This window comes from Colobus angolensis, unplaced genomic scaffold (assembly GCF_000951035.1).
Source record: "Colobus angolensis palliatus isolate OR3802 unplaced genomic scaffold, Cang.pa_1.0 Scaffold80, whole genome shotgun sequence".
NCBI lineage: Eukaryota > Metazoa > Chordata > Mammalia > Primates > Cercopithecidae > Colobus > Colobus angolensis.
This window is the reverse complement of record NW_012121821.1, coordinates 8197117-8206783: the sequence shown is the minus strand read 5'-3', so window position 1 is coordinate 8206783 and position 9667 is coordinate 8197117. Positions and strand designations below refer to the sequence as shown.

The window sequence follows — 9667 nt, the reverse complement described above, 5'->3', positions numbered from 1 at the left end:
AAAAAAAAAAGCAAAGGTTTTTAAAAATCAGACTACATCTATTCCTAATCATCTATGTATCTAGCACTATTCAAAGAAACATGGGACACAGAAGCATAAGATAGTCTTTGTCCTCAAGTTCACAATCTAGTAGATTTCCTTTAAGCTTAAACAGATCAAGTGGCATGTTATACCACCATGATAATTTTTAGAAACATGCATATTATATTTTTGCTACCTGACTTTAGAACTATCAGTTACTACTGAAAGTAAGTTAATGACATGCTTCCATCTACTACTACATCTGATCATTTCCATCTCTAAGGGCTGGCAGCAAATAAATGACTTTATTAGATTTGAATCCTATTCAATAAGAATACTTCATTAAGCACTAAGAAGCCTAGAACTAGAAACTTTCTTAGTGGGAATACTTCATTTAATTTTACTCTGAAAGCATTAGTTTCAATTTTCTGCAGTTCTCATTGTTTTCTGCCCAGAACTGTCTCTTCATCTTTGAAACCTCTCTATATACTTGTCTATTAATGCAGATGATAATAATAATCAGCATATATAATGAGGTAGGAGAGAGGTCAGAGGGGGAGGAGTAACGTGAGCAGAGATAAGGAGAAAGAAAGAAATGTTTGTGGCAATGCCAATTTAATAGTCATTCACGTATAAAAATATGGTTGAAAGTACATAATCACTAACAATGAACATTTTTGCACCATTTACAAAGATGTGTTGCCTCACATAATATCTTGTTTGAGCTTCACCAATAAGCCCATAAGGTATTACTATTGGAGGTATTTTAGAAGAGAGAAGAAAGTGAGGCTCCTAGGAGTTATGCAGCTTTCCCAAGTTTGCACTGATAACAGGTGGCAGTGTTAGGTTTCAAATACATATCTTTTAATTCTAATCAATATAGGACAGGAGTAGACGCCCAAGGGCTAGAAGGCAGCCCTTCCAGCAGCAGGAAAGAAACAACAGTAGAGATCATAAATGCCAGAGAAGCAGGACAATATACAGCACGGAAGCTCAAGGAAGACAGAATTTCAAGAAGGACTTGACCTTTCTTTCTATAAGAATAATAAATTCCAAGGCGAGGATATCTGAGAGGTTTTTTTTTTTTTTTTTTTTGACACAGGGTCTCACTCTGTTGCCCAAGCTGAGTGCAGTGGCATGATCAGCCTCCTGTGTAGCTGGGACTACAGGTGTGCACCACCATGCCTGGCTAATTTTTTGATTTTTTTTTTTTTTTTTTTGTAGAGGTGAAGTCTCATTATATTGTCCAGGCTGGTCTCAAACTCCTGGACTCAAGTTATCCTTCAGCCTTGGCTTCCCAAAGTGCTGGGATGACAGGTGTGAGCCACCGTGACCAGCCCAGAAAGAACTTTTTTTTAGCAAAGCATAACTCCATGTTATTATATTTAAGCAGAGATTGTTCAAGTTATGTTATAAATGAGTTAATACTACCCAAGCGCTAACAGCAGTGCCTGGTGCATAGAAAGTGTGATATAAACATTTGTTAAATAGATAAAACATAACCATTCCTAATACTTATTGATTATATGGTAAAATAAAATTCATACAAAAATATCAGTATATCTAGTTAACTTTAATTCTCAACTACCCCACAAAAGGAAAAGAAATCTCACAATATAACTTAAACAATATTTCTTAATTATGAAGAGAATTGGCATGATTTTGAAGAACTCTGCCTAATAATAATAGTTACAAGCACTGAATAAATGTTGGCTATGTGTCCAGGCAATGAGGTAAGGACTTTAAATTATCTCATTTAATTCTCTCTATACCCTAAAAATGAAATAAGGGGGAGATCCAGGCTTTGTGGAGCCCGAAGCTTATATAATTTGGGGTTCCCTCTTTAAGAAAAAGAGTACAAAAGTTTTGACCTTTGCAAAATTGACAAAACCATAGGACCATGAGAGCACACTGCTAGAGTTTATTTATTCAATTTTATCTCTCACTTCTTTTCCTATTGTTACTATTTTCTAGTCAAATGAGCCTTATCATTCTTACTCTCAAATAAGCTTCTAAAATATCTGGACTTTTGCACTTGTTATTCTGTCGGCCTGGAACATGATTCTGTCAGCTCTCATTGCTAGCTTCTTTGGATGCCAGCGCAAAATGACCTCCTTACAGAAAAGCACCTGACACCATTTACAGAAGAATGTACCACGTCTTCCAAAATACGCACTTAACACTTAATTATCTTTTCATTTTTCTCATAAACTTAAAACAGTTTTACATATTATCTACCTGCCCTAAAGAATATAAGTTCCATGAGAACTGACACCATGTTCTTTTTGTTTACAGATATAGCCCAAGTTTTTAGAACAGTGGTACATACTACTAAGTGTTCAATAAAAATTTGCTAAAAGATGGGTCAGGCATGGTGGCTTACACCTGTCCTCCCAACACTTTGGGAGGCCCAGGCAGGTGATCAACTTGAGGCCAGGAGTTCGAGACCAGCCTGGTCAACATGGCGAAACCCTGTCTCTAATAAAAATACCAGAAAAAATTAGCTGGGCATGGTGGCACAGGCCTGTAGTCTCAACTACTTGGAGGCTGAGGCATGAGAATCGCTTGAATCCAGAAGGAGGAGGTTGCAGTGAGCTGATCGTGCCACTGCACTCCAGCCTGGGCAACACAGCAAGACTGTCTCAAAAAAAAAAAAAAAAAATTGCTAAAAGAATGAATACATGGCCTGTTCTCAACTCAGTTTTGGAAAATTAATCCAGAATGCTAAGTTTGGACTGCTCTGTTGGAGATTACTAACAGCAGCTTCCAAGAGTTTATTCTCTCCGAATGCTCTATTTTACATCTAGGAGGAGTGCTCCAGTGTTTCTGCTGGCAGAAGACTAATTAATCAAACTAAAGGAGCAGAAAAGTCAAGGTTCATCTGTCCTATTAATTTACTTTGTATCAATCACAAAATTTAATTTGTATGGTACACTAAAAGTGTATGTTAGTTTCTGAAATTTTGACAATAGGAATGCTGAGCAAGATGTAACTTTATCATTGTCTAAAATATATAACACTATGATTTGTAGTCAGTCTCATATATTCAGAATTTAGAAAACATAAATTTAAATTATATAAGCAAGTACTTAGTAGTTACTGTAAACATTCAAAATAAAAACATACCTCCTAGAGCTCCACTGTGATCCAGACTTTTCTTTTTAAGGCCATTAGAGACGATTAGAACAGGAACAACAACAGAAAACAGCCAACGCCATGGAGAAATAGGTCGTAAGTTACCTAAAAAATTATAAAGGTGGAGCACAAATTGTGTGAAGTCTGCACAGGTTAGTTTTGGCAGTAAACTTCCATTACTGCTTTTGGACTAAAATACTGTCATAAGTACAGACACCAAGATGAAGTCACCAAAGAAAAATATAGTCATGCATCACTTAAGATAGGGATATGTTCTGAGAAACGCATCCTTAGGTGATTTCATGGTTATGCAAACATCAGACTGTACTTACACACACCTGGATGGTAGAGCCTACTATACACTTAAGCTATATGCTATAGCCTATTGGTCCTAGGCTACAAACCTGTATAGCATGTTACTGCACTGAATATTGTAGGCAATTATAACAGAATGTATTTGTGTATCTAAACATAGAAAAAGTAGAGTAAAAATATGGTATTATAATCCTATGGGAACATGTTATATGTGTGGTCCGTCATTGAGCAAAACATTGTTAGGCAGAGCACGACTGTATTTATGTTGAGACATGCATGCATATTTTCAGAGAAGCAGTCTTACTGGAGAATGGCCAAATAGGTTATGTTCAAGTTTTGAAAACCTTTTACTGCTATTTATGATAATAATGGATATCTAGATATTTAAAATGAATCTCCGGTTCATTTTTTTTCAAGGGGGCATATATTAAATTTCAAGGACTACCTAGAATGAACTCTTTCTGTAACAGGGTCTTACTCCTCTCTGCCTTTTAGAGGACACTTGATTCAATGGTTAGAAATTGATTATTCCAGAGGCTGCCTCCAGCTCACAGATGTTTGGCTAGCAGAGTGTTTTCAAATAATTTGAGTCAATATTTAAAGATTAGAAGATACCATATAAAAATCCAGATTCTTGGCTTCTGTTTCAAAATTGGGAAGTTCTGGCCAACATGGTAGGATTGACTGAAGGTAAAGAGAGGTCCCCTCCTTTAAACAGGCCATGGCTTTCCCGTTTAAACTTCCCACCACTCCTGAAGGCTCCTAAATGCCAAGGCTAAGTGATTTCCTTATGGTAAAGAAAACCGTGAACCACTGCTTGTATCCATGTTTCTATCAAAAATGAGAAAATGGGCCAGGCGCAGTGGCTCACACCTGTAATCCCAGCACTTTGGGAGGCCGAGGCAGGAGGATCCTGAGGTCAGGAGTTCAAGACCAGCCTGGCCAACATAGTGAAACCCTGTCTCTACTACAAATACAAAAATTAGCTAGGCATGGTGGTGGGCACCTGTAATCCCAGCTACTTGGGAGGCTGAGGCAGGAGAATTGTTTGAAACCAGAAGGCAGAGGTAGCAGTGAACTGAGATCGTGCCACTGCACTCCAGCCTGGGCAAAAAGAGCGAAACTCCGTCTCAGAAAAAAAAAAGGGGGGGGGAAATGAAAGACAAAGAGGGCCCAAGCATTCAACAAAAGATGAGAAATATCCTATTTCTAGAAGTGAAAGTGAAGTGAGATCGTGCCACTGCACTCCAGCCTGGGCAAAAAGAGCGAAACTCCATCTCAGAAAAAAAAAAGGGGGGGGGAAATGAAAGACAAAGAGGGCCCAAGCATTCAACAAAAGATGAGAAATATCCTATTTCTAGAAGTGAAAACTATTACCACATGTCTAACACACAAAAACTTGCAGTTTCATTGATTTGCATTAGGTGACTGGTCCGAGGGATATTTCAGTTTACAAATCCTGATTTATTCTATTTAGTTCAAGTCATAGTAAATACTACGACTGCATGACAACCATTCACTAACAAGAATCTTCTCTTATACCCCTCCCCTAAAACTCTGACGCCCCACTGCGAATCATTATGAATGAACAGCCCTGAGAGCTTCTGTATCCCGGAGAACCCTTTCCAATTATTCACGTGTTCTCTTTGCAAAAAGCCTACAGTCTGAAATGGCAATCCCTTACGATATAACCATTTAAGAGAGTTCACTTTCTCATTCTCCTTTTCATTTTTTCCCTTGTTGTAAACTGACCAGTATTTTGTTTTCATAGGAGAAGGAAGTTTGTGTAAATGGAGGCTTACGCTCTAAAGCACCTTCAAAACCTTAAAGATCTGAGTCCAGAGTACCTTATATTTAAGCAATGTAACTTTAGGCTTTAAAAGGAGTCTATTCTTTTGAAGCAGCCAAATGGCAGATAAGTCCTTCAGCTCTCCAAATGTAAATATTATACCGTCTTTAATTCTTATTATATTAACAGAACATGTGAAACTGATCAACTACATTACTAATTTCTTTCTTTTTTTTTTTTGAGACGTATTCTCACTCTGTCGCCCAGGCTGGAGTGCAGTGGCTCAATCTCAGTTCACTGCAACCTCCGCCTTCAGGGTTCAAGTGATTCTCCTGCCTCAGCCTCCCGAGTAGCTGGGATTACAGGTGCGTGCCACAACGCCTGGGCTATTTTTCTAGTTTTAGTAGAACTGGGGTTTCACCATGTTGGCCAGGCTGGTTTGAACTCCTGACCTCAGTTGATCCTCCTGCCTCTGCCTCCCAAAGTGCTGGGGTAACAGGCGTGAGCTACCGCTTCTGGTCCATTACTAATATTCTTATTCAAAATTAAAAGCATGACTGTAATTGCTTTACAAAGCTATGTTCACCTCACTTATCTTTCACCAAGACAGATGGAATAGTTACTTAACATATAAAGACATTTTGAAATAGGTATAACTAGGCCAGAAGTGGTGGCCTGTATTCTCAGTACTTTGGGAGACCCAGGTGGGAGGGTCACTTGAGCCTGGGGGTTTGAGACCAGACTAGCAACACAGAGGGACTCCCATCTTATAAAAACTAAATATTAAAAAAAAAGAAATAGATATAACTCGAATTATCACAACAAGCGTTTATTAAAGGCCCTGTTTATATTATCATGTTACTAAGTTAAATCAGGCTATGGAAGTTAAGTAAACACAACCATTCATAACCATTCAGAGGATATGAGTTTTGGATTTCACAATGGTATGGTTTTAAATTTCACTGACTAGATTACAGAGAAACAACTTAGAACATTCATACTTACCATAATAGGTGCTTGCAGTCATTGACATAATCCAGAAAGCTAAGGAAATGCAAATGATCAGGCTCAATATAACTATATTAGTTATCATCTTTATATATCTTTTGCATATATTGTCGTTAAGATCTGTCATGGAAAATAAGGATATGCGCTCCTGCGGGACAGAATATTTAGCGTTTCGGAGAGAAAGTCATTTACGATGTGAGCAAGACACTTGTTCAGAGGCAAACATAAATCCCAACATATTCCACCGACCAAACAAGCAAAAAAATCACAAAAATTCGAACTCCTTCCGGAAATTCCTGCTGGACGGAGAGCTCCAACTCGTATGGGCGAGGTCAACGCCTCACCGCAAAAGCAAAGCGCTACCCGATCGACGGTGAGGGCGGGCTCCAGGCTGCTCAGCGCCTCACGCCGAAGCACCAGGGGGAAAAGAGAAAGCCGAGGCAGCCAATCCGCGGTCCCGGCGCTGGCGAGCTCCACCCACCTCCCGTCGCAAGCTTCTCACCGGCGGGCGGCATAGGTCCGCGGCTGCAAAGGGGCAGCTAGGGAACCCGAACTTGTGCAAGTCTGGGAAGCAAGCCTGACGCGGCTGAACGCAGTCACGTCCCGACAGCTGCGGAAGCTGCCCTAGGGTCCAGGTCCAACTGGCCAAGGCCAAGACCCCAGGAGCAAAGCCCGCGCTTCCGCACTTCTCCTCCTCTAGCGCCTCCCCCGCTGTGGGCATGCGCCGCAGCTGCTTAGGGGGACGTCACCTCGCTGAAGTGGGCGGGCACTGCTGGCTGGCATCCTGGCCGGCTGCGTTTGCACTGCTTCTCCGAAACCACTTTATAGGTACTAAACAACGCTGTTTAGTACCTATAATGTGCTAGACTTCTGGCTGCTAGCGAGGTAAAGTTAAACATAGATTCTGTTACTGAGCTCTCGTCATTATTGTCATAACACCACTTAAATTGTGGAAATACCTGTCCTCACACCCCTTATATTTAAAGTGTGTTCATTTAGAAAGCAAAACGTCTTGTTAGCATAAAAATTCTGAATCGTGGCTGATTTCATTATTATTATTATTATTATTATTATTATTATTTTGAGACAGTGTCTCTCTCTGTTGCCCAGGCCGGAGTGCAGTGGCATGATCTCTGCTCACTGGAACCACCACCTCTAGGTTCTAAGCGATTCTCCTACTCTAGCCTCCGGAGTAGCTAGGATTACAGGCGCCACCACCACCCCCGGCTAATTTTTGTATTTTTGGTAGAGACGGAGTTTCGCCATGTTGGCCAGGCTGGTCTCGAACTCCTGACCTCAGGGGATCCACCCACCTCGGCCTCTCGAAGTGCTGGGATTACAGGTTTGAGCTACCGCGCCCGGCCTGATTTCATGTTTTATGTGAAATTAACTTGTTTGCCCGGGTTCACAGTAACTAACTGATAATTACATATTATTTATCAATTTTTTCAGTTAATTGCTGACAGTGTAAGAAGAGGAGCCAAATTCATTTCAGACACAGTGTGCACTTGTGTTTTAACCCCCAAGAGTAGTTAACTTTAAAAAAAGCTCACATTATTTTAAATTTCAAAATACATGCCAAGACTGCTTGTCATTTTCTTTGGTAAGGCATCTAATTAAGTAGTTAACTAAGAACAAATCTGTGAAGTAGGACTAAATAGTAGTGGGCTTCTTGTACTAGATAATATACATATGGTCTTTATGCTGAAATTTATTATGTGCCTACTTTCTTTTTGTCTTAGTCTGTTATGCATAGGTAAATGTTTGGATTATCTTACCAAGCTGACTGGCCAATATCAATGTTACCAGACTATTGGGTAAAATTATTAATAATAAAAGCTAATGTTTTGGGATTTGCACAGTGGCATTGTTTTTGTCTCTGCTTAGACAAAATTTATAAACTGGTCTGTTTTTTTGTTTTGTTTTGTTTTTGTTTTTGTTTTTGGCCTTGCTTCACCATAGTCACAGAGTGACCCTCTCTGATTAGTTGGTGTTCTATAGGAAAATCATAGCCTAGCTGTGAATGTCAAGCTATCTCCCAACACTGGGGTGTAGCTGTGTCAGGTCAATTCCTGGATGTCAGGGATGATTTTCTCATGACTAGTAGATCTGGCTAAAAATGCATATTAAATAGTAGTGTCAGTGAACTGACCCTTCAAATGAGTATTTTCCCTTGTATTTTTTTTTCAGTGACCTATTATTGATGTTTTTCTCCATAAAAGTTATTCTAGCTTAAGACCAAAATAATTTAGAGGAGTTAATATAATTAAGATACAGTAGTTCTTCCTTACATGCAATAGGCAGTTTCAGTTACCAAGGGTTAAACATGATCTTGAGGCAGGAGAATAGGGTCTGGAGGGAGGGAACCTAAGGTTGATTCATGCTGACTTCCTAGAGCTAAATCAAAAGGAAAACCCCAACTTGCCACACCTAAGTAACAAAAGGACCCGAAGCTACTCCCTCTGCAACCCCCCCCCCCCTTTTTTTTTCTGCGTGGCAGATAGAAAATTGAAAGTATCTCTGCTTGGTCGCTTTCTGCAACCAATCAGACGTTTGGGTAGGAGTGTAACTTTGTAACTTCACTTCAGTCTCTAATTGGTTGTTTTTCACAACCAATCACACTGATTGCGGGCTAGTACTTCATTTACATAGAGTGTACACCAAGTAACCAATGGGAAACCTCTGGAGGGTATTTAAACCCTAGAAAATTCTGTAAGGAGGCTCTTGAGCCCCTATGCTCAGGTGGTTCTCGCCATATGGAGTTTACTTTGTTTTCAGTAAATCTCTGGTTTTGTTGCTTCAATATTTCCTTGCTTTGTTTGTTTTGTCCAATTCTTCGTTCAAAACGCCAAGAACCTGGACACCTTCCACTGGTAGCAATCTGCAAATATTAAAAAGAAAATTCCGGCAATATTCATAAGTTTTAAATTGCATGCCAGTCAGAGTAGCATGATGAAATCTCATGCCATCCAGCTCCATCCCACCTGGGACGTGAATCCTCTGTTTATCTAGCATATCCATGCAATAAACATTACTCTCTCGTTAGTCACTTAGGAGCCATCTCAGTTATCAGATGGACTGTTGCAGTATCACAGTGCCCTTATTTTAGTTTTATTACAATATATTGTTATAATTGTTCTATTTTATTATTAGGTATTCCTCCTAATCTCTTACTGTGCCTAATTTATAAATTAAACCTTATCATAGGTATATAGGAATCGGAAAAAACATAGTATATATAGGGTTTGATATTATCCAGGGTTTCAAGCATCCACTGAGGGTGTTGGAATGTATCTCCAAGGATAAGGGGAGAAGGGCTATTGTATACTTTTAAAAGAATCTATTGTTATAAATTTTATAAACTATCAATCTCAAAAATTTCAACAAAGTCTTCGTTTT

At 39.5% G+C, this 9667-nt stretch overlaps 1 protein-coding gene across 1 annotated transcript in view; it reads right to left on the bottom strand.

Annotated features, from left to right (window-relative positions):
- Window positions 1-6969, bottom strand: part of TMEM19 (transmembrane protein 19) — a 17249-nt gene extending 10280 nt beyond the window's left edge. Inside the window, exons 1-3 of the mRNA XM_011929341.1 lie at window positions 6750-6969; window positions 6266-6416; window positions 3148-3261 (exon numbers count right to left, since the gene is read on the bottom strand). Of these exons, the coding sequence (XP_011784731.1) occupies window positions 3148-3261; window positions 6266-6395 (244 nt within the window). The 5' untranslated portion in view covers window positions 6396-6416; window positions 6750-6969. The remainder of the gene's footprint in view (window positions 1-3147; window positions 3262-6265; window positions 6417-6749) is intronic.
- Window positions 6970-9667: the final 2698 nt, after the last annotated feature.